We start from the raw sequence: 25,985 nt of genomic DNA on the forward strand, positions 1-25,985 counted from the left end.
TATTTCTGGGAGGGAGGGAAGAATATGTTGCTGTATATGTGGTTTGACATGAATTCTCAGAACTCGTCACTTAATTAGGTTGCGTTCTAATTAAAGCAAGTTTCTTGCATCTGATCTTTCTCATCTTTTTCAGACCAGCAACTTACCTGCATTCTCAAGATAACCTGTCGGAGCATGGTTATTCCCAATATTTCCATGCAATTCATTTTCATGATTAAGCCAGCATTCATCTTTTGTTTGTATTATAATTGGATTATAATTTAATTTTTCTTCATTTTTCTCTTCTCACTTTTAGGCTTTTGTTATCTTCTGTGGCCTGGGAATCAACAACACAATTATGTATGACCAAGTGAAGAAATCCTGGGCAAAACAGTCTGTGGCTCTTGATGTATGCGTACATCTTAATGAAACCTTTTCTTGCTCATGTGTCATGTGTAAAGGAACCTACTGCTTCTGTATTTATAGTAGTTACCATCCTTTTCTATATTTACCCCTCTGCACCTTAGAGTGCTGTTTTATTAAGGTAATGCTGAAGGCAAACATTCTCGGGGTATGCTTAGCTGTGGAGCTCATGCACACCTTAAGTAATTTTGAACCTGAATATCTCATTAGATGCCAGTGCTTTTTACATTGGAAGGGGGGAGGGAAGTGATGATGGAGAATCTAGTTTCTTACGGGTTTAAGTGTAGGAATTAATCTAGGCGTTATATGGATTTTCATATCCATCAGTAACTGAAAATTCCTCAGAATTTGATACTTTAGCTATGTTGTTGCTTTTTTACTACCGTAAAGCCCAAGTAAAACAAACTGTGAACAGGATAGAATTTGAAAAAAGTTGTCATCATCACAGGGTTTTTTAGTATCAAAAGTAACACCCGCTGAACCTCTTATCAGATATATGTCTTGCTAGAATAAAGTCAAAGCAGGATGGCTGGCATCTCAGTAAGAGCTCTGCTGTGGGTTAAGGCCAAAATATAATGCAAGGTCCTGGCATTCCAACATGTGACTTCTTTCTGTAAAATACATGTAGAGTAGCTAAATTCACATTAAACTTTCTCTATTTTTTTTGCCTGTGGCCTTTGTAGGAATTTATTCCCGTTCGGTCCCCATGTGTTGCCTGATCTAGTCGAGAGGTGGCGTCCCTGGCGGCAGGGAGGCTGGATTAAAATGATCTCTAAGGTCCCTTCCAGCTTAGGCCATTCTATGATGATTTTTCTATTTCTGTCATTCATGAGGAACGAAATCTCCCAGCTCCTGTAAAACAAACTCTAAAATGCAAAACATTTCAAAAATTTCAATTAAAAAATGGTTATTTTAAACTCCTATAAGCCGATTCAACAATAACACACTATTATATTTTGGAAATTTGAAACATAATCATACCAAAAATATGGTGTTTTTTAAACCTATCATCATCGTTTGACTCGATGATCTAAAAGGTGTTTTCTAACTGAAACGATTCTATGATTCTATAATCATATTAAAACCAATGACCAAAGCTTTGAGTTTTGAGGATAGCTTTACAAATTTATGTTACTCCTGCTAAAATAATTAAGAATGGTTTGAACAAAATTTAAGATCTTTTAAGGGGCCGGTTAGCTCAGTGGTTTGAGCACGGTGCTGGCAACAATGACAACACCGAGGTCATGGGTTCAATTCCCGCTCGGTCCCCATGTGTTGCCTGGTCTAGTCGAGAGGTGGCGTCCCTGCCCATGACAGGGAGGTTGGACTAGATAATCTCTAAGGTCCCTTCCAGCCTAGGCCATTCTATGATTCTATGAAAAAGACTGATTTAAAACATTCTTCTGATGAAAGGTGGTATCACTAAGATTTTGGTGTTTTAAATTTCATATGTGATAGGAGAAGAAAACAAACTAGCCTTCTCTGATGTGTGCACTCTTTAACTGTGTAACTCCTTTGAGTTTATACAATACCCACCATTACAATAAGAACCACAAAAATAACATGGGCCTGAGATAGGAACTTCTCTCTGTTAAAACAAAAATAAAACCAAACTGGATTGCTATGGAGATGGCTTTTTTTTTTTCTTCTTTGCTTTAGGTTTAGATATATTTATCTATGTATTGGAGATCTGTCCTGAAAAGCACATAGGCATGTTAGGGCTTTTTGAAGTCAGTAGGACTGTTTGTATTAGAAAACATTCTAAGCATAAGTGGTTTTTTTAATTATTCCTGTAGGTGTATTCATGTAAGAGGAATAGTTAAAAACTTTCATTTTCTCATGCAGGATTCCTTATTGTTTACATATCATAGTCATGAACTACTATAAGCCCTCATTTGCCCCAATATTTGTGTTTATTATTTACTGCTGAAATCATGGAAATCTAGATTTCCTGGTTTAAAATACAGCTTCTTTGTTTGATCTAAAAAAGACTAATAGCCATATAGCTTGAATGTAGATAATAGGTTTGATAAATAGCTACTATGCTTCAATGAAGAGTAATTCTTCCTATAAATGAGTAACTACTCATGATAATATTTGTGTAAAGTGATTGAAGATACAGCAGAGAAGTACTGAACAAAAGAATGGTACATGCTGAAGGACCGTGAATCCATTTTTTAGTAATAGAATATTTTGCTGTCCTAGCTAAATACATAAATACTAATAATGAGTGGCATTTGAAAATGACGCTGATATCAGATGTAAAATAAACCAATTTGATGCATACCATAATGAGATTCCTATCCATATATGCAGATAGCATTTTTTCATATGGAGTTTTCATAAGATTGACTGAAAAATAGAAGACCAAAATGGGGAAAGGTTGACAGTAGGATGCCATATGGTACAAAACCAGGCTAATGCTATTTTATATATTAAGGATACAAGATTTGCAAGTGATTACAAGATTAGAATAATCGATATTAAGGAAGACTGTAAAAATCTAGAGGGGTATAATGAATGCAGATAAAGGAGAAGCTTGATGAGAATTTCAGTATTAAGTGTCATCTGTCACAGTAGAAGACAATTTTACTAATCTTCCAGATTTCTGAGAGAAGCTACAATATGGTAGGACAGAAAAATAGATGCTATTTGAGGAAGGACACAATGTATAGTTATAGAAAGTAAAATGTGGGACAGAACAAATGAATTGGTATTTGTTACTCTTTTATAGTGCAGGAATAATTTCCTGCTACTGTAAAAGATGACACCACTAAAACCTCTAAAACTGATATGAGTAAATACATTTTGGGACTTATTGCCGCAAGGTGTATTGCAAGCCAAGGGCATGTGAGATAGTTTAGGTATTTGTGTGGTAACAGCCACATTCACAGATGATGACAATTTCAAAATGAGAAATACAGATCAAAGCTTTAGCATGTAAGCAGATCGGGTGTTGCTGTGTAGTGAGGAGGATCTGTCCTTACTGGGAACGCTCTGGCACTGTGAGCTCCCTCGTGGACCAGCGCCTTGTCCCACGCAGGTCAGACCTTGGTAGGTCCAGTGCAGAGGGTGGCTCTTTCACCTTCTGGTGTGCTTGTTTAATGTAGTATCATCGCATAAGGGTATAATGTATTCCATGGAAATGTATGCATACTTATAAGTAATAAGAGGAGATGTGCTGTACTTTGTGCATTTTATTTGATGCTTTCATCTCCAGAATGGTATTGAAGAGAACGTCAGGCATAGCGTAGAGCTGTTAATTTGCATGCAGTGACGTGCCATTAGCAAAGGCTTTAAAGCTTTACAGTATAGCAAAAGGTGTTTTTTAAAGTCTATAAGTCTCCTGTTATTTTTACATTAAATCCTTTCTGCTTTACTTATGGAACTCCAGGAGAACAATGTAGGAATGCTTATAATACTAAATTACTAACTGTCCCTGATTTCCTATAAAATTCCCTGCAACATAAGTGCCCAATGTATATGTGATAACCTGCAATTAGTTATTATATGCGGGCATTCAGAACTGAATTACCATGAATAAATATTAATTTTGTTTTAAACATCATTGATTAGACTGCAGAGCAGAGCCCTGTTGTTTCTACTTGTCAAGTCTACAAAAATGATTTTTATCTTTTGTTCTGGGGCAGGTGTTATCTTATCATGCAACATGTTCGAAGGCAGAAGTTGATAAATTTAAGGTAAGAATTGAAGTTTTTAATTATTTCTGAAAATATACCAGTAAATTAAAACGGATTTAGACTATCTGAGAGAAAAGTCTTACCTCAAAATCAGAAAATCATAATTGTCAGGGATTTATGAAGAATGTATTATATGTCATACTGCTATGCAGGGAAGGTAGAAAAATTCTGTCAGAATATAAAGAGCCGCAGCACAGCGGCAAAATACAATTGTCCCAGCACCAGCTGCTGGAAGTGCACGCCAGCATGGGTTTGGTGGCCTCCTCAGCAAGAACCACCATAGGGAAATCACAGTGGGAAATGTGAAAGAGGCTAGAGAATATGAGAGGTGCTTGAGGCTTTGCATGCTAACAGTGTGGGAGCTGTCCTGTGTTTACTGAAGAATACAGAGCATTGGCTATCAAGGTTGTGCATAGGCTCAGAAGGCCAGACATGAAGGTTACAAATCCACTTCTAAGTTCTGTAAGTGCCTGGGCAGAACTGTGAAGCGATGTATGCTGAACACAGCATTGCTAGGGACCAGGAATTATGTGTTCTCGCTGAATCCTGCCTTACCAAGGAGTAGAGAGTAGGGGCAGTGGTGACCTTGCTCTTTCATCACTGCCAGCACTCCAGAGCTGCTTTTGGGATAGGCTTTGTTTGCCCTTTTCTGCTTGAGGAGACACAGTGGGAACTTGGTGGCACTTGCCTTGGCTGTGCGGAGTCAGTGTTGTAGAGGGCTCCTCAGAGCTCTTTGGGAGGCTCTCAGGGTGGGAGATCGTGGTGAGGTCTGGGAAGGAGACCTGGACTGTTGTGACCCTGCACTGCTGGCATTCCCTGCTGTGGCTCTCTTGCACCCGTGTGGCTGAAAAATAGCTGTTGGGCGGTTATTTTGACACTTGGTTAGCTGCACCCTGATCTGTGCACCATGGGGATGGATGTGGTGGAAGGAGGAAGCCATGGGTGACGTAGCAGAGTTGCCACTGATGAGTTACCCGGGCTAAGGAAGGGCGGCTGTTGCCAGTTAGTGAATGAGTTTGTAGATTATTACCCAAACAATGACTGTGCCTTAGAACTCCGTAGCGATACCTGGTGATATGGGTGTAATACTCTCACTGTGTTGCATATACTGGTGCAGTTACCAACTTTTCTGCAAACTGAAGATTAGATTACTGAATTATTGCTGTAATCAAAAATGCTTAAAGATGATTCCAACACTGCAGCCAGCAGAAAATACTGTTGCATTGTTATTTTTTATGCACTGAACCCTGTGAAAGAGGGGAGAAAGAAAGGGATAAAGGACCATAAGTATTTCTTTCTTCTTTTTCTCTTTTTTTCTTGTATTTTAGTTTACCTTAGAATAAGTACCTGTAATATAGCTTCTATGGCTGTCAGTATTCAAGCAATATCTTTCTACATACGAGAGGGTCATTCTTCTTGGTTGCTGTCAGCCAGTGAAAGGCAATTTTCCACCATGGTCTGTGTAGCTGAAATGAAAGCCTGCTATGTTCTTCTTTGGACTTAGATGTTAGTGTGATAAGGAGCTATTCTACTTGGTTTTCCAGGTGTCTTCATTAATAGATTTGCCAGTATCCAAGTAAGAAATGTTTTGTTGTTATCCATTTACCTTGAAAGCATGTCACTATCCATTTAATAGTTAATACTAAGGTAAAGGGAAATGGAAAGCATTTATTCATTAATAAACTCGATGGATACATTTTTAAAAGGAACATAGATGCAAAAATGAGAAGATAACCAAAACAAAAAACAGAGAAGACCAGTGTGCTCCCATCTTCCCCTTGTGCAGAGGTCTGGCAGACGGACTCCCTGCTGAGGTCTCCTGGGTCATCCTACCCTGAAATCACTGTTCTTTTCTCTGTTTGTTATATTGTTATATCTTCTATAAGCCCTTTGTTATATTAGGGTCAGCTTCTAGACTTGACTGGCCAATAAACAATTTCTGCCTCTGGGGGTGTTTGGGGCTAAAACTGTCCCCTCTCCCTTTGGTGATTTATTGGCAGATGTCAGAGGAAATGTCTATTACGATTTACCTGATGTTCTGTTCCAGTTGGAACAGTAACAAACACGTGATAGAAACACCTAAATGAGAATAATGCCAGTAGTTCACTCCTGGCTCTTGACTGACATGGGACCTAACAGTAATTAATGACTCTGGAAGGGCACATTTGAGTTGAAAACTTTTCAGCATATTACCCCAAACATACTGTAACTGGACCCCAGCAGCCTGGAAATAACTACATGTTCTTCCTCCTAGTTCAAGTTGTTTATTCCTATCTTTGTCATCGTATTTCCTTATAGTCTTAATAAAAGGCATTTTCATTATTTTTCATTTGCCTAAGATCTCGAGAATATTCTGATACAAAGTTAGAAGTTGCAACTTGTACCAGAAGTCCTCTGGCTTTACCAGTTAATTGATGTTATCACATTACAGAAAGCCTAGTTAAACTTGTTTTTTTTCATTTGAAATTTTGTCAATAATTTCCTACTTTTATTGGATGAATTCAGAAAAGTAGAAATTCACAAATATACCTGGTATTTTTTTTAAGAATTAAATATAATCACTGTGAGCACTTTCTGTAAAATAAATAACATTTGCTTCTGTTGCTACTAATCCAGTCTAAGAATTAATGAAAGAATAAAAAAAACCACTTTAGTAAGAAACCCTTAGGAAAGGAAATACCTCTCTCTAGATGCTAGGATGGGAAGAAATGCAGAGAACCATTGGTTGTAGAGCTGGAAAACACAAAGGGAAGTTCCCAGTATGGAGCAACGGAACGTGTGTGTGGTAATAGACCATGTCATACAGTGGTCCTGTCCCATATCTGATTTCTACAATTGTCTAAAAACAAAGCAGCAACACAAATTTGCCTTGCACGGGGGTTTTGCAAATTTTGAAAGAGATTCTACTTGTGATGTAACCAGAATATAACTTTCACCAATAAAAATCTGAAAGCCAAATTTAAAAACGCTGATGTGAGTAGAAACTGTTGTATGAGCGAGTGGATGGGGCCTTTTTCTCGGAAGAGAATGCAGTAATTGATGTCATTGATGTAAAAATTTGTGTCGCTGGTCCTTTCCATTATTTCCATTAAAGCTTTTGGGATTCGTTAGCGCTTACTCCAGCCGGCACATATTTCTCAGGAGGGGGCCAGTGCCAGCAGGACCGGTGCGAGGCTCAGGCACAGCTCAGATGACCTGGATGGAGCCACCCCCTGAGCCCGCGGTGGGGATGGAAACCTGGCCCTAACCCAGTGATCTTGTTTTAACAGTGAGAGGGGGGACTTAGCCCTCCACGTAGACCTGAGTGGAGCTGCAGAGATCTGGGTTCAGAGCTCGAGCAAATCCCTTGGTCTCTCTAGGTGACAATCTGGCCTTGGGGAAGGTTGTGGGAGGCTTGCCGGGGATTTCAGTGGGACGTTGCTGTCTCTGGCTTCATCTGGCATTTGTAGAATTGCACAGTAGTGTTCCCTCTGCCTCCTTCCATCCATTTATTCATGGTGGTCAGCCTTTTGTATTGTGCTTTCTGATAGAAAAATAAAATTGAAAAAAGTTACAATTTAGATCCAGTCCTCTTTTTCACCAGTTTAAAATGTAGGTTCATGCAGTGTAAAATGGGTCTGTTTTCCTGAAAATTGGGAAAAACATATGGAAGCCGAACTGACAGAGTTCCAATAATGCAATTGAATCAGAATTAGTCATTAATCAGAATTAATTGTAGGATATCTAACATTATTCTTGTATTTGGGATATGCACTGTACTTCCAGGTTCTAAGAAAGTGGGATGTGAGTTTTTTGAATGATTTATAGGATTAAGACAAGAGAAATAAGAACATGTAATTTATAGTAAATATTGTACATTGACTCTCTGTTGCCAGCTTTTTTACATTTATTTGCAACTAAATATTTTTCAAGATTTATTTTTTTTAGATTTTCTTTTGAAGCCATCATAACTAAAATTTAAATCTGATATACTGCTAAATTCATACAAACCGCGTGGTATTTTTCAGATTTTCTGATACATGCTGCATTACTGTGGTAGGTAGATTCCTGATACCATTGCTCTAGATATAGTGAGAAGAATTAAACTTACTTTCCATGGGCATTTGCAGGTAAAAAAACAACAACAACAAAAAAATCCAACTTAAGTGCAAACATTTCTTGCATTTCTGAGAATATCTGAAGTCTTGAGCCTGATTTATCACAATGCTGCTTCTAACTTGCATCTACATAATAACACTAAATTCAAACTGAGTTTAAAGTTGTACACCAAAGAATCATGCCCATATCAATATCAATTTTATTGTTTTAAGGAGTTGGAAAAAGGTATGATTTAAAAAATTGTGGCAACTCAGTTCTCATATTTTAGACTTAAAAGACAATTTCATTATTTCCATTGTGTACTAGTCCTAGTGTTTAGCATTTGTTTTATTGGAGTAGAAAAATATAAGACTAGCGAAGTCTGATTATTCGAAGATTGATGCCATCCTATAGCATTATCCTGTAGTTCCAGGTTTCTTCTCATTGAAATGCAGGCTCTACAGGCCTAAAAATAGTTGTCTTTTAGACAAATATAGAAAGACAAGATACATGAGTAAAGGATGCAGAATTGTGTCCAGGGCAGGATATTTATAGCAAGAGTTACTGACTTCTGAGACTGTAATGAACAAGTCCTGTGACTTAGTCAGCAGTCCCACAAACACACATCATCTTTAATTTTAGCTAATACAGTTTCCAAAGAGAATGTGTAAACACTGTCCTATGATGGGTAATATCCAAGAAGCTATTTTTAAATAGCTAACCTAATTGTGCAGCTGTAAATGGCATAAGCCAGATCAATATTTAATGACTGCGATGCATTATTTATAGCCCTGTGAGAGATTCCCTTTTTTAGGTCAAACAGCACACAGGAGAGCTACGCAATGGAAAATAATGTATCACCTGCTTTACAGCGTCTTCGATTGAAAATGCAGGGTGAATAATTCCTGTATTTCTTAATTCTGTAGCCTGAGGTGTGGCAAGTTAAGACCTCTCTCCACACAGGGAGACTTTTGTGTCTCTTAAAAACACAAGACATTTAACTAAGTAATGATGGAAAGAGTTGAACCAAAAAATGAAACGACTTTTAGTCTGCTGTTGGCTATGACAGTGTTAACAGTTGAATCCATAAAAAATGGTGGATTTTAGTGAATCTGATAGTTGGGATGTTACATGTATGATATAAAATGAATTTGTTATTCATGTCTTATACTGTCACAATTTTATACTAACCCCTCAATGCCTAACAGTGGGCGGCACGATGGAAAATTGTATTTTGTGTATTAATTTTATCTCCGATCTCTAAGGATTGGAAAAGCATTCCTAGGGTATGTTATTCTCTGCTGTGATGCCATCTTGCAGTTTAGAACTATTTTAGTTACTTTTATGTTCTAGTAATTAAATAATTTGTAGAGATTTATAATAATTTCATTATAGTCTTCCTTAGTAATTAAATTTCAGAAAGGCAAACTGGCCTTTTTGCTTTGGACCACTTATGAAATACTGCTATTTAAATACATATAGCTGGAAGATGAGGTTTTTATTCATTGACGACACTGCCGTTTCGATCTGTTTGGTGGTGTGGCTTTACCAAGGACCAAAGGCATGTCATCATACTGCCAAGCCATGGTCCCAGCCACCCATCTGGTGAGGCACATACGGTTCTTTAGAGATCTACAATTCCGTGTAAGTGCATGAAGTTACTCATGTGCATAAGTATTTTTCAGATTGGCCTCCAAGGCTAGTCACACAGACTCTTGGGCTCCTCTTTGGGTGTCATAGGAGAGCGTCTGTGCTGGCACCAAGCTTTCTCCCTATGCTATTCCGGCTGCTCAGGGTCCACTGACGGCAATGACAATGGGGAAAAAAATAAAGAGAAACCTTGAGGGTAAACAGAGCTTAAGTGTTATATTGAGCTGTGTTCCTTTTTGAGAAATGCCCTTGTTCACACGATGTAAAACATAGTTTTTCTCTGCTATTCCGTAAGCACTGCCCGCAGAAGACCTAAAGCACAGTGTTAAGAGTTTCATAATTCATTAAATTGAGGTCTTTATTGTATTACATTATTTCATGCACTTTTACGTGTGCCTATGTCTTCAGTTGTCATGGAAACAGGAATTAAGGAATACACTGAAAATTATTAAAAATAATAAATAATGTTTTAAAATAGTGGGTTTTTAATACTAGTTTCTGAAATATGAGGCTGTCATCTGTTGACATCAGGCTACTGCTCTGTAGTTCAAAGATACATAAAACAACATTTTTAAAAATTTCAGTGGAGAGAGGGAATGGCATGGAGGAGTAGAGCAACGTTGTTTGTGGTATTTTCTCATATAGTGTTTAGGAGCATCAAATGAAATTATCAGGATATAGATTTTTAATTTAACTAAAGATCTCTCTTTATCAAAAGTGTAGTTCAACTATATGACCTGTCACTGTAGATGTTAATGAGTTAAAAATAATGAATTAACAGAAGGAAAAGGCAAATAAGGACTTTAGTATGGAGAGAGTCATCTCTAGCTCTGGACAGGTCTGAAGTGCCAGCTCACTGAAGCTAAGAGGTGTGCACCAAGGAGGGATGTTTCCTCAGTTCACAGTCTTCCTTGCTCTTGGTCACTCTCAGATCTAAGGTACAGGACTTAGAATGAGCTTTGGCCGGATACAATACAACTGTTCTGTTATTAATCACAACTATTCTTATGTTATTAATCAGTGCCTTCCAGCAGCATTCGTTGGAGGGAAAAGAACTACATTCTTTGCATCACTTTTTATCACCCAGAAAGGAGATCGTGCCTTCTGTGTTTAAAATGAAATGTACTTTGATTTGATCATTACTGTCATAAATCTCAGAAACTGCAGACACCAGGGTTTGATGAAAACTCATGAGTTTGCTGAATTGTTTGGCTTAGTACAAGCTGTTTCTTTTCCTTTCTCAAGCACTTGCCCCTGGAAGCATTTCTGGATTGTCCTGCTAAGCTGTTCTTTAGCTCCATGTCTCAGTGCCGGGACCTGTGAGTCCCAGTTGCACTTCTCCTAACGCGACAGCCTTCCTCGTACAGATGTTGTCACCATTATGAAACTGTTTCCTCATACAGATGTTGTCACCATTATGAAACTGGTTCCTTTATCATAGGTTTTGTTGAGAATTAAGGCATATGAAAGAGCAATACGGCATCTTATGGGGGAAAAAATGAAGTTTTTTTAGCTTTACTTTCTTCCAGGAGGCATTTTGTCAGAAATAAAGTGGGTTGACTTCAGTGTAAATTACTTTTGGAGTTGTCTTACTAGAGTGGTGTCATACTACAGTGTCTACCTTAATTCTAGGGACTAGTTAATAGGAAAAGCTAGCGGGAATTCTGAATTTGCTTTCAAAAATTTAAATATATGGTTTTATTGAAATTTCAGTACTTGAATTTACTTGCTTCGTAGTTGATCAAGATGAATTCTTGCAGAAGGTCACTGAAAGAATTCTGTTCATATTTCTAAAATGACCACATTTATTACTTCTAGGTGAAAACATGGAGCTTCCAGAGTAAAATGTTCCCTTCCTTCCAGAGCAGATGAAACACGAATTTTCCAGGATGTTGTGGAAGGAGGATTTAAAAGGAGTAATTTAACCTGGTGAGGCTCAGGCCTTAAGCTTCTCTCTGAAGGGCCCAGCTCTGTTATTTGTCTATCGAGAGGTAAAGGGAGGTTATGGTGGTCATGAGGAGTACAACCCCCCATCTGCCCACCCCTGAACATCTGGAGTCATAACCGGGCAGGTTCCTTGCCCTCCTCTTGTTGTATCATCTGAACGGGACAGAGCACTTCATGTTTTGGTTTCCCATCTGCAAAGAGGGGACAGAAATACTAAAACATCTCTGTGAAAGACTTTTCAACATTTCTGCTTTCTGACTGCAGAAGATACATATGATGCAGCTGTGTTGCATTTGTGTGATAAGCCAGTGCAAAACCATTTGATTTTGTAGTGTAGAAGATAAGTAAATCCTGTTAATTTTAAAAATATCTTTCTTTTGAGGAAAAGCTATGTATGATTTAAGAGAGAAGAGTTAAGGCAAAAGAAAGAACCCTGTGGCTGTGGCATGGAAGCTAGATAAAGCCCACAATTTAATCATATATCCATACATTTTTTCTGTTCATTTATAAGTTTAGCACAGGTTGTTAAATGAATTTTTAAAAGTGATAAGCTTCTTTCAGCAAGGAGTAGGTTCTGGTCCATGGATTACGTCAGGGCAAGGGTGTAATGGAGATGTCAATAAGGAACTTCCTGCGGAATTTCTTTAATATGCAAAACCAAAATGTATGTATTTCTTAAGTCTTTGTGCTGCAAAGAATAATCTCTGGATACAGTTATGCTGTAGGTTAAAAAGAAGGAGCTTGAGGGTTAGGATTAACAAATGTGAAAAATCAACACTGATACTCTGACTGCAGAGTGAAGACACACAGAAACTAGAAATGTTAAATAATAAATGACTGTTTCCAAGATCAGCTACTTCATAGCTAGACTAGAGCTTAAATCTCCTTCTTAAATACCTTAACAAGTAATAAACTTCAGCCACTGAAAATAACAGAAAATTAACAATTTACATGATCAAAACCAGCTTTTGTACTTTTTTCTAAAATATCTACTTTTGTAAAGTAGAAATAAATCTCAACTTATTTAGATAAATCTAAGAATTTCTGCTATACTTTAACATTCTTCTGCAGTACTAAAAAATTTAAGTAGCTTAAAATTTATTACTGACTTATTGCCTTTAATAGTGGTTTTCCAGTTTCTTGGTAATTCTGCACACTAATACAGGGGTACTTCACAGCAGAAATCTTCAGCAGAGAAGTAATAAAACACTGTTATTAATTTACCCATACTAAAAAAAAAAAGTGTGCTGCTACTTTGCTGCTCTTAAATACTGCATTTTGTTACTTAGAAGTTTTGTGTTTCTTGCGTCTGTTTTCATATCCAAAACCAGGACTTGAGAATGCCTAGAAAAACAAATTAGAAATAGCAATTGTTGAGGACATAGCATAGTGAATGTGAAATGATTCATTATCTGACAGATCTGTTGTCTGTCCTTCAATCCAATCGGTCATTATACTCCACAAGAATCTCTTGTCAGCTGGAAAGCATCAAGGAATAAATACAGTTCAGCCTTGCTACCCCGTTTAGCCAATAACCATGCAAAAAGTGACAGGGTGTAGAATACATTTAAAATGTCATGCAAGCCTGAGGAATATCTGATAAATGATTTTTAAAAAATTATCAACACTTGTCAAATGATGAAGTAGTATTCTTCAGTCAGTGACAGGCTTGAGAGTTTATACTTGGAAAGGTTTTCAAACATAAAGAAAAATCTATCTAGTAAAATTAGATTGGACTACTTAAATTGGACCAGAATAATTTAAAAAAAATGGGATACTTCACCAAATGACAGTACTTCAGGAGTTGTTCACTGTGGATTTACCATTTTTTCTTCTCCATCAGTAAGAAGCAAATAGATTGATGCAGCTCATAGACATCTCTGGGGCTGGCCCTGTCTGTGACAGCTCACTGTTCTAAGACCTGCATTCCCAGACTGGACCAGTAAGACCATTGTACTGTTTGGTTTAACTCACAGAAGAAAGAATTCTTTAAAGAAATCCAGAAAAATGGCATAATATTTCACATTTAAAATATTCTTTATCAGTTTGAGAAATGTAATTGTTCCCCAGAGGAAAAAGGCAGTATCTTTTAAAGGCTTTTTATTTTGCCAATGAGTTCATATTAGATCTAGAATCTTTTTATAATTTAAGCTCTGGAAAGTGAAGAATGGTAAATAGATGAGCAATGTTTTTCTGAGATGAATCTATTTGGCCACTGGGTGCCATCCTTGCTCCACTTTAAGGCTCCTCACCTAGCAGCCTTTCTATTAAACTGTAAAATCCTGGAAAAGGTAATAGCGGTGCAATTTCACACCATCGTAATATTTGTGTGCATGTGCATGTAGTAGAATATATTAGCAGTAGAGACAGCGTGTCCTTCTTGCGCGAGTCACCGAGAGACTCGGGAGGACCAGCCTCACGGGTTCAGCCATGTTACATCCACCGTCTCATATCCAGCAATTTTTTTTTTGCATTCCTCCATCAGCTGTAGGAGTGAAGCTGTGCTGAAAGACCCATTCCCATACACAAGAGTGGGAGTGGCTGTGCTTCTGTACAGTAATAACACAGGTTCTGGTATTATTTAAAGCAAAAAATTACATGGATGCACACTTGTTATCTAGATCAATTCGTAGTGTTTGGGCCTGTGCCATCCAAGCCAAAATTTATCTAGCATATAGTATGTAAAAAGACAACCTTCTATGGGTTATTTATCACACTGCTTCATTGTCTGCCTGGGGGGGATTCCTCTATTGTTTCAGTCTCAAAAGCTTCTTGTTTTAGTGTGGGCAAAATCCCAGGCAGAGTGAATGTACTTTCTAACAGAGAAATCACGTCAGTAGTTCTGTGTTATTCAGTCTTTCCAATTTAAAGCATAAACACTTTAAATGTATGAGAAATAGACTCCAGCACTTCTCTTTCTTGTTGCTGCTGTATGGAAAATGTGCAGATTGTACCTCAGGCAAAAACAGGAAGCTGAATATTTTATGAGGCCATTTCTGTGAAGTGTTCCATCATCATGCGCTTTGCAACAAGCTACACCCAGTTCTGAACACACACACACACACACAAAAAAAAGCTGAGAACATCAGGTTACCAGTGTTTTCCAGCGCTTTTGTGATCCCCCTGTGCATACAGCATCCTGTCTGGTGCGTTTAAACATAACTCTGCTGTCTGTGCTGCCAAGCATCTGCATATGCCAGGCATACAATAAGCTTATGGGCACACAGAAAAACCCCACCCCAAAACAACAAAAAATTATTTCTATTTATGGATTTCGTAAGTTCTGCCATTAAACTGACTCCAGGTATTGCATGGCAGAGACCCGGGGAAGACCTAGGTGAGCTGGGTGCTGTGTGGTACAGCAGTGCAGCCCCAGTAGGGACCCACATTCACCTTCTTGCCTGACTCATTTCTCACTTGTCTGCACAGTAACTGCCTCACTGTTTGAGTCCGTGGTGGCTGAGGTATTTGCGCAGCCCACAGCTTTGTGCTAGGCACGGGCAGTCCTCAGTGTCCCTAAAAGGGTCATGCAGACAGACCTCTTCACTGAGATTCATTCATTCCTCCTCGGCTGGTGCTGCAGCCTCTCTGCAGCACCATCTGAGCATAGGATGAGATGTTATGTTAAAAACATTACTTTGGAAGATGCAAGACGTGTAGGAAAAAAAGGAACAGTTTTATGAGTCAAATATCATAAGAGTATTTTCACGGGGGCCAGTTAACTTGTATCATGGACTTCATTTAGAACCTCATGAATGACAAGAAACAAGTATTTATGGCTGCGCTGCAGCCTTTCACCTCAAAGTCATGACAGATGAAAGCAACATTTGTTTAAAAAAATTTATAAAACTAGCAAGTAAAGAGCTGAGTAAAGTTAAGATTTAAGTGTCTATTATTTATGTTGAAAGAGCGAGATCTGTACATTTTATTTTTTCTCAGGAAACGTGATCAGGCTTTGAATTGCGTGTGAACTCGAGCTCTGTGCCACCTTGAGGATGGGGTGCTGGGGCTTTCTCTGCTGCTGTGCTTTGTGGGACGAAGGGTGCTGTGTAGGATGCACCTTCTGCTACTGGGAGAGGAGCTGGGCTCTATTCGCAGTCTGCCCTACAGAAGCCTTGCTGCTGTGTTCTCCGTAGTTGTTCTGTAAACATACGTTGTAAGTTTGAAGATGCCTTCAATAGTGCTTGTCTCCCTGACAGTATTTTGCTATAGCTGCTACTCAAGCAGATCTGAAATAAGACTTTCTCGCCAGTGGAGCAGTAGCCCATTCATATATTTACATAACTTTCTCCTCCAGTCACTGTACTGCCAGCCTTACTTATTGCAGGTGCTCAGAGAGAAAATTTTGGTGGCCAGCAGGAACACCATCCAGTGCCATCGCCATGTGGTCCTGCAGCACCAACACGGCTCCATGCTGGCAGGTGACCAGGGGTCCTGTACTTTGGCTTGGTGCAGTGAGTGCTGCTGGAGTACACCAGGGCAGAAAAAAATAGCATAATACCAGTGTTTTCAAAATTTGGGGGTTTTGAGGTTTTTTTAGTGTCTGTTCTTGGCAATGCCTTCACTTCTTTCACACATGCTCTCTTGCACCATGTGTCCAGCTGAGGGTTGCAGGGCACAATTTCAGCCACCAAAGGAGCCAGTCCCTCCATGTCCCTTCACATCATATCCTCTGTGAAAAGAACCCTAACCCTGCGCCCTCCACCCTTAATGAGGGTTTTTCCTTTTCTGAATCTTCAAGGAAGCAGCTACAGCCTTCCCTCTGCTTCCTAGGTAGTCTTGTGGAGGCGAAGGCTGCTTTGTATTGCTCTTCCCTCACCTCCCCAAATTTATAGGCATGAAGGGGTCAGTCTGCATTACCCATTCTGCTCTTCATGGGAGCAACAAAGCTGACTCTTTGCCCACCAAAACCAAGTAAGGCTGTTGTGGGAAATGGTAGCACAAAAGTGCCTGACGCTTTTGTATCATGGAGAAATACTTGCCCTAGCTTTGCTGCTTGTTTGAAATTCTGGGACGGAGACTGAATAGACCCTTTTGTATGAGCTTCTCATCTGTACCAGTGGTCATAAAAAGTCGACAGTTGCTAGCCTGCAGTATGTGACACACTGGTTATTTCCTAATCACCATAAGCCAAAAGATCGTGAACGCTCCCCCGCGCGCCTCAGGAGATCATTGTGTCGAATGTGCATGCCCTGTAAAACTCCAGACCTGAGCTGATGTGGTTATGGACTTTGGCCTTAAGAATAATAGATGCTCCAACCATTAATTGTTTTTATTTTATATCTCTGTTCTTTTAAAATAGAAATTTCTTGTTCCTTTTATAGGCTGCCATATATTTTGTTTCTGTATACTAGGAAACAACTTTAACACTGAGGATAGATTTTTAGCAATTGAAATAATGTATTTTGTATCTTTTCTATAATAGTTTGTAACAATTTTAAATGTAGTATTCTTATCTCTGGAATTTATTATTCCTTTTGATGGGTCCCAATTTCAGAAAGGGCCATGTTCAGACAGGATTGACTGATCAGAAATATTCAAAATGCTTCCAGCTTTTTAGCTATAATTTTGGGCTTACTTTTGAAAATAGCACATGCATTGCTGTAATGACATAGCTTCTCTTGCCCTTTTAAAAATAAAATTACAAGAAGACAAATCCTTTCCTCAGACATATATAGCTTTATACCAAAAGCAGAAACTAAATACTGTATTCCTAAGCCCACAGTGCATGATAATAAAAGAATTTCCTAAACACTAGATTTGATAGTGATATATTGCTTAATAGCTACTTTTCTAGTAGAAGAAGCAGAATAAATAGCTTTCTTAATGCCATGAAGTTTCTTTTTTAATTAAACAAAATACCGGTATTCATACTAAGCCATAGTTATGTTTGGTGAATGGTCAACCCAAATATAACTTTTTGAAATAAGACTAAATGCAACTTTCTTTGTTCCACATTTCATGTCCAAATTACATGTTAGACTGCTAATTTGCCATTTGAGCATGAAGCACATATACGTGCTTCGGCTGCAGATTTTGAAGCTGGATGCAAGAGCAGCATTATTCACAGTTTACAGATGTGAAACTTTGCCTAAAACAATGAATGACCTTTTCCAGCAAAGGGCTTAGATGCCTACTGTGGGACTTTGGGCAGAGTCTGGGCATTTGATTTCACAATTGCAATCCACAGCTTATCTGCTGGGTTACTTTGAAGAGGTTTAAAATACATAAATCGTGTTTCAGGGACTGCTGATGCCTTTTACATCTGAACAGTTCTTGGATAAAACGTGCACGGATTCTGACACACAGAAAAAGGGAATCTGGTAGATCTGGTGGTGGCAAAGTGTGTTTATATGGCAGCGTGAGGTCTCCCTCTTTCATGTCTTCATCCTTCAGATGAACCTGAAGCCCCACTCCTGTCTCATTCTAGTCTCCAGTTGTGGTTATCTGACTATCCTTTCATACAATGACCTCATTCAGAGAACTGGAATTTGGTGAAAATAGTTGGAGGGCAAATAAAGTTGGAGTTTTTTGTCCCTGCTTGAGCAAGCGCATTGGACTGCCTGGTCTCAAGAACTCCTTTTCAAATTAAATGATTCTGTGATTATCAGTGATTTCACTCCTGATAGCAGCAGCAGTGCTACTTTGATAATCCCATTAAAAAAATAATTAGAATCAAAATCCAGAGGAGAATAAACATGCACACTTTAAGTCTCTTCCACTTCCCCTTACTCTAAATATTATAAAATTCCCTTTAAATGCCACTTTCTTTCTTGGTTGGTCATTGGAAGAGAGAGACTAACTCAGCATTGTGAAGGGCAGGGAGATGCCATCCGCAGTCTGCAGTAACAGATGGAGGCCTGTAAAAGCCGGATTGTTCTGGGCATTAAAACATCCCTGAGCTGAAACATTTGATTCTTTCCCCTTTGGAGAGAGTAAGAAATGTGTCAGACTGGAACATAACAGGCTTTGGTCTTCTATGGCTGTGAAGAAGTGCAAAAATTTGTCCACTACTGCTAATAACTGACTATAAACATGCCTGCAGCTATAAACATAAGCAAGTAGGGTCATTTATACATGAAAAGAACCATTTCCAAATAAACATCTTTGCCATCAAAAAATACTATCTCCGGTATGGCTTGATAGAAGATTAAGTGACAGATAAAGAAGGCGTCGCACTTAAGTATTCTCCACATTGATGCTTTTTGTGCAGGTTTTGGTGATGAGGTTTTAAGGTTTTCCAGTTCCTAATCTAAGAGAGATTCTAGGTGAAGAGATATTTGAAAAGGTAGTCTTATTTTTTTGTCTCGGTCACATTGTCTGAAGCTCCAGTTTCACTACAGACTGTAATTAGGTAAGATCCTGAACCTCTGTTGAAACAGTACATGGATTTCTGACTTAAACAGTGCCCCTGGGAATTAAGAGGCATACCATACTGTTTTGCCATTCTTTTGCTACATAGCGACATTATATTTCATGGGATATTTTTATATATGTTATATATATTCAAGTTTCTTGTTACTTTTTTTCCATCAGTCTGGCAGTGTTTTCTGATTAGGAAACCTTGCTAACCGTTCCACGTGTCATTGTCCACAAGGCAATATAAAAAGTGGAATATATTCAGTAGTGGAAGTTATTGTTACAGAATAGTTCTCATTTTGCATGAGAAAGAGGCTGAGCATACCAAATGGCAGAATGTGCTGGGGTTTTTTTAATAGAGCCATACTAATATACTTATTAGTAGGTTTCAAAATGCTTTCCTTACATAATAAGCACTGATGTTATATCCACAGAGGTAGCAAAACTGAAGTACAGAGAGTTTAAGCTGACACAGCAAAGTAAGATTTCACTTCAGTGTTCTCTGTGCTTAGCTGGACTGCTTCCATGGTACTGCACCTTTTACAAGGAGAAGGAATGCTTTCTGAGAAACTTGCCAGTTTCTTAGGTCTAATTTTATCACATTATCAAATATGGATGTAGAAGATGGTGAAGAATATGCTGTTATAAAACGTAGTCCAAAATCATTTAGTAAGCCTTCCCTGTCAATCGGTTGAATTATATTTTTGTCCTGTGTTCTTAGTATCAACTGGGATCAAAAACTGTGTTTTTATGTAACATGTAGTCTTGGATGAAGTTGTTATAATCAAACTTCTTGAACTCTAGGTATCTTCTCTTTAAGAAACTCCTTAAACTGCCTATCAGGGAAGAGCAATACAATTTGTAGGAAATGAGAGTGGAATAAGAGGATTATGGCAAAATGCAATCACCATGTTGAAATTGCCCCCTCTCCACCACTCACCCAGACTCTGTCATAATGAAATTCCGGTGTAGATTATTAAATATCCAAATTGCTATTTCGTATTTGTTGCTGACATGATAAGGTTTTTCCCTATATAAGGAGTTACTTCCCTCTGACCATTTTTTATGCTGGCTGTATGTTACCTGTCTGCTGCTCTCCACTGGCAGTACATCTGGCTAGCTGGAGTGAGAACACTTTAGCTTAATATAACTTTCACATATGGAAAACTAGGCTTCCGACTTACACAGGAAGTTTGGTTTGCGAAGCTGTGTGGATCGTTAGGGAAATCCATGAAGTTTCTTCCTTGTTTGGAAGGACTATCATGAGCTTACATCAGCTCACACCTGCAAGTTATTCAGGATGGGAAACTTGCCCCCTTCCCTTTCACCCATCTCCAAGGGATCATTCTTAGCAGTATTGGCCATTATGAAGGTACCAGCATGGAATATGGCAGAAACTAGAAGTAGGATTAAAAGGAAAGCAATTTGCGGTAACATTAACCAAGCTGAACCTGAAACCTATCTCTCAGTCAGAAGTATGTTCAGTAAGAGCAGCAGAAGACTCCCCTTTAGCTCATGTTGATTGGTTGTGATTGCTTCATTCAGCCCTTACAGTAAGAATGTAGTAAAATGCTGGGGGGGGGGCATATTATACTGCATTTTTCTGACATATGTTTACACATGAACACATATTGCCCAGAAGAATAGTATGAATCCTTATGTTTATTGTTATCTAGTTGTGCACTGTATGTTGTATATGTACTTCTACAATTCTGATATAGTTGTCTTCAGCAGCACTGAGGTGTAAGCATCAAATGGTAGCTTCATTCAAGCATTTAGTCTTTCAAAGTCTTAGCAGAAGTTTGACTCTTTAGTTTCTTGAAGTTTTACTTCTTAGGTTTTATTCATGCACAGGCTTATTAATAGTGAACCAGAAACATTATTTTTCTGTTCCCATGGGCTGTCTTTTATAATGGTCAGAATTGAGGCTTTCTCGATGGTAGAAGCTGCTTTGGTGTTGCATGTATTTGGAAGCATGATGGTCATTAATGACACATGGTCCGTTGGCCATGGCTCCACCAGTCACTTGTCTCCTTGCTGTTCCCATACACCAAGCAGGTTGTGAAGCAATTTACGTGACAGCAAAGAGCAATGAGGAAAGGAGAATCTGTCTCCAGTCCTGAATTGAGCACAAAGTGCTTCGTCTTCCTTTCTGTGCTTCTTCTTCCTTCCTGTATGCATTCCATGCACACCAGAGTATGGGGTAGCCACAGACCTTGTCTTTATGCTCTCTTTCAGGGCACAACATGCTCTTTTTCAAGCTACCTACAAGTGGTGATAGAGCAGGGTAGATTTAGATTAGACATTAGGAAGAAATTCTTTACTATGAGGGTGGTGAGACACTGGCACAGGTTGCCCCGTCCCTGGACACATTCATGTTCAGACTTGATGGAGCTCTGAGCAACCTGATCTAGTTACAGGTGTTCACTCAGATGCTCACTGCAGGAGGGTTGGACTAGATGATCTTTAAAGGTCTCTTCCAACCCAACACTTTCTATGAATCTGTGATAGTTTTCCAGTCTGGTAACTGCTGAGTTTGTACTTTATTAGGCAAGACCAGTTGCCTTCCATGTGTTAAGCGCAACTTGTGTTTGTGGTTCCTTTCAAGACAGATTTTTGCTTTAGTACCAGGGGTGTGGAGATGTGACCAGAGGAGACACGTCCGCCCTTAATTTACCATGAACTCACAGAAGAGTCATGTGAATTTTTCTCAAGGATGAGGAGTGTCGAAATTGTTTAGTCCGCAGGGTGAAAAGACTTCAGAGTATAATGTTCTTAATTGTTTCTAGAAAGGGGAAATTGAACTTCAAAATGTTCAAGAGGAAGCAAGCCTTTTAAGTGATTCTAAATCACTGGGGTGCTTTAAAAAATAATTTCACTGTAACTTGAATTTTAATTGCCTGCCCCTTCCTCTTATTGTCACGGTACTTTCATCCCCTCTGTTTTCCTGGAAGAGAGTGTTGTTATTGCTGTTTATTTTAAGAAATCCGCTGGAATTTTTCCTGCAGTGCAGCAAAATTTCAGGGATGGTTATGTTTTAATATGCTGTATTATGAATATTTTTTATATCTTTGTAATTAAAAAAATGAAGTTTTAATGACTGCTCTCCTATAAACCCTGGACCGCTGCATTTCCAGCGTAACAAACTGAGGACAGACAATGCCAGGTGCAGCTAGAATATTGCTGCCTCCCCACAACATATCATTTTTTTAACATTATTCAAATTAGTCTCAACACTCATAATTCTGTTGTTTCCTTTATTGCCGTTGTAAAGCAAATGGTTCTTTTATACAAATGTTATCTCCTGGCTATTAATTCAGCAGTTATTTTGGATTATGGCACTCCTGTTAAATTTAGGAATGTAAAACCTCATAAATATTTAAAGTTTCAGACTGACGTGGGAAGAAATTGTTTTTGACTTGCTTTGTTAATATCCTGTTGTTCAGTTTGTAATAGGTAGGGAATATATTGTTATTTCTCCACTGTTTGACAAAGGGAATAACAATTGTAGTTGAGCAACTGCTTCAGGAGTTCTCCCTTGAATTGTAACAGGCTGGTATTCACTTCCAGTAAAAAAATAGCAAGGAATATATCTGTTTTCCTTTAAAAGGGCAAAAAATGTGAAGATTTTAACCAAACCCCACTTGAAAGTTAATGAAAATGCAGCAGTAGGTTTGTAAATATAGTTTCGATAAAACAGTTTCAAGGAGGTCCACTTGCAATCAAGTGCTTCTGTTTCAGCATCTTTCTTATTTAAACTTCTCTCTAAGGAACAAGCGAGTAAGACAAATGTATTTCTTTCCTCAGAGACATTTTGTAGAGTATATTTACTATGCAATGAGCATATTTGTAGACTAAATATTTGCCTGCATTTTAAGTATCCCCCAAAGCTCTGCAGAATAAATGCATGATAAAAAAGTCACACATTTTGTAAGATCACTGCAGGTCTGGACAGCACAGTCCCTCTGCCACCATTCCTGTACTATATTTTCTTTCTTTACATCAGAAGCAAACCATAGCTTTTCAGCCAGATCATAAGTGGTGTTAAGATGTAACTCCTGTTGGGTTCATGTAGAAGAATTTAAGATGTTTCAATAATATATTATTGAATCGATTCAGCCTGGATAAATACACTAACAAAGTAAGTATGCAAATCAGAGCTTACATCTCTGCCTGCATGCTCCAGAGGTTCTTCAGCTGTGTCCTGGGATGACACTTGACTTGATGGGGCAGCTTGTATTTCCTATACGAGATAATCTCGCTGGCATAACGCCATAACTTTCCCTGGGTTTGGCATGCTTTACTTGGTGCTGAAGTAAAAAGACTTTTCTTCTAGTCAGCAAATAACACTGCAATGTTAATACTGTTTTATGGCAGGTTGGCATCATCTTCTCTTAAACGACATAGCTAAATCAGCTTAATCTCTGCACAAAGTAATTATGAAGGCAGCACTTTTCCTTTGGTCAGAAAAAGCTTTTCACGTGTCAGTAACTTGTAGTTACAGTGCCATATTTCAAAACCACAAGTTTTCAAAAAGGAAGTCAGAAGGTAGCCACGTAGAAGCTGTAAGTGTGAAGGTGGACTTACAGTTCTGTGAATAAACTGATATTTTATGCAAGAGAGCACCTGCTGGATGTGCCACACCAGGTGAGTCCATGCTGGTATAACTAATTCAGCATGGTCCAGCTCACGGCCCAGGGGCTGGATGCAACCCCTCTGTGAGGTTTCTACCTGACCCATCGCCTTCTCACCGCCAGAGACAGGGAACAGATGCTTCTTCAGCACATGCAGCCTCCTCCACCTGCCCTCTCCAGGGAGACGAGCAGCAAGTCATGACCCTTGAAGGGGCATAAGGAAGGGCAAACAAGCCCGGGAGGGTTGTCAGCACCAATGCCTGGCTCCTGCAGGTGCTGCCACAGAGAAAGCCACAGCACATCTGTGTGCACAGCTCTGTGCATCAGCCTGTCCTGAACACTCATCTGTCTGTTTTTGCGTGCATGGAAAGCTCGTTCCTCTCTTACAAGCAGAACAAAAATCTGTTGTTATATGGACAAAGCAAAATGTAAGGCTTTTGCTGTTGTTTTTGATTTACTAATCAGCATGTTGAAAATTATTTTTATTTTACCTTGAAAAGTATGTCTGCTAGCCATTTCTCATATTGCTCTATTTAGTGTTCTATGAATGTATAGTGAACAGCTTAAAGCAAAGGGCACTTGTCTGTACATTCGTAAGCATACATTTGGATAAAGAAATTCTGCAGAGCAGTATATTTACTTTGTGTTTCTGAATGGTAGCAATTAAAATTCCCAGCTGCTGGCTATCCAGATGTTTCTTGCATTAGAGCACTGTGATTTGCATTGGAATATATTGTGTTACTGCACTAGCTGTAACGTGGTCATCTCTCACAGTCTAAAAGCTATGTACAGGATCCAGTTGAGATGGTGAGCATATTTCTTGCTCATACCCTGTTCTTCTCCTTCCTGCTGTTTCCCCACTCTGTTAGCTTGGCAGATGAAGACTTTTATTGCTAGGCATTCAAATCAAGGAAGGGATGTATTGGCAGGTTGGAACTGACGTATGAGTGGTTTCTTCTAAGAGTGACACAGAAAAAAGACCTAAGTTTTGAATCGGAAGTTTTCCTTTCCCTTTGGCATTTTCAGGCAGCAAACATCCCTCTGGTGTCAGAGCTTGGCATTGATGATATCCATTTTGATGACTTCTCGCTTGATGTGGATGCCATGATTACTGCAGCCCTGCGGATGTTCATGGAACTTGGAATGGTTCAGAAATTTAAAATTGACTACGAGGTAACCATCTGTGCTGCAGAGATATCTGCTGCTTTTGTCTTGGCACTGCTCTGTCCATTTGTACACATTCAGTAGCACAATTTGTACTTTTCATTTCAGACGCTGTGTAGGTGGCTTTTGACTGTTAGAAAAAATTATCGGATGGTTTTGTATCACAACTGGAGGCATGCTTTCAACGTCTGCCAGCTAATGTTTGCCATGTTAACTGTAAGTATCCAGCTACAGGCACAGTCCCGTCAGAGCTTTTACTGCCGCATTGCCTTACCTGTCCAAGTGCTTTCCAAAATTTTTTTTCTAGTTATTATGATACTGATTCATTTCCAATAGAAATGCACATGAAGTTATTCAACTTAAGGTAGCACGTATTTGGAAAAACCTTACAGTGTTTTAGTGACGGCGATACCACAGGCACATTAAAGTGACTGAGAACAGATGGCAGTCTTGGAGTGAGCTTGTTGTTATAGACCTTGATCTTACAGAAATGTTTTTCGTTTGGAACTCTCTGATTTGACATTTATTTCAGACTCTCAAATTGGGAGCTACAAAACCAGGGAGGTTATTATTATGTTGCTATTTATTACCTTTTTATCCAACTTCATCTAAAAAGTTGTAGAAGGTGTTGCCTTAAAACATTTTAAGGTTGTCTTCCAACATAGGGATCTTGTTGTCTCCATTGGAGTTCTAGATTTTGTCAACATGTATCTCCATCAGTACGTATAACTCCCTTCAGCACACAAGTTGGAAGTACCTCTGCTCTTATTTGCTCTTTCTTCCTACTACACAGCAACCTTGCTGCATGAAGCAATCCACGTTTGGCTAGGTAATTCTTGTAAACATATCAATAAAAAGCTGATTCCTACCACTGTCTTGTGCGTGGGTTTCCAGCTGTCCTCCTGCATTTGGCATTGTCCCTGCGGCAGAACTTTGCATGTTGGGCAAGAAAAAAAAAGGAGTATGACAGCCTCAAGCCGGTAGATGTTTAGGGAGGAGTAGCAAAGTTGTACCGTACGCTGTGAGACACAGCAAATTGAGATGTTCAACA

The 25,985-nt window shown here is 38.8% G+C and overlaps 1 protein-coding gene across 1 annotated transcript in view; it reads left to right on the forward strand.

Moving 5' to 3' along the window:
- PDE11A (phosphodiesterase 11A) overlaps positions 1 to 25,150 on the forward strand; it is a gene marked incomplete at its 3' end in the record, with an annotated part of 40,401 nt that extends 15,251 nt beyond the window's left edge. The window contains exons 7-10 of the mRNA XM_009867546.1: positions 296 to 388; positions 4,053 to 4,103; positions 24,797 to 24,943; positions 25,043 to 25,150. Of these exons, the coding sequence (XP_009865848.1) occupies positions 296 to 388; positions 4,053 to 4,103; positions 24,797 to 24,943; positions 25,043 to 25,150 (399 nt within the window). The remainder of the gene's footprint in view (positions 1 to 295; positions 389 to 4,052; positions 4,104 to 24,796; positions 24,944 to 25,042) is intronic.
- Between the last annotated feature and the right edge of the window lie 835 nt (positions 25,151 to 25,985).

Source organism: Apaloderma vittatum, unplaced genomic scaffold (assembly GCF_000703405.1).
Source record: "Apaloderma vittatum isolate BGI_N311 unplaced genomic scaffold, ASM70340v1 scaffold16614, whole genome shotgun sequence".
NCBI lineage: Eukaryota > Metazoa > Chordata > Aves > Trogoniformes > Trogonidae > Apaloderma > Apaloderma vittatum.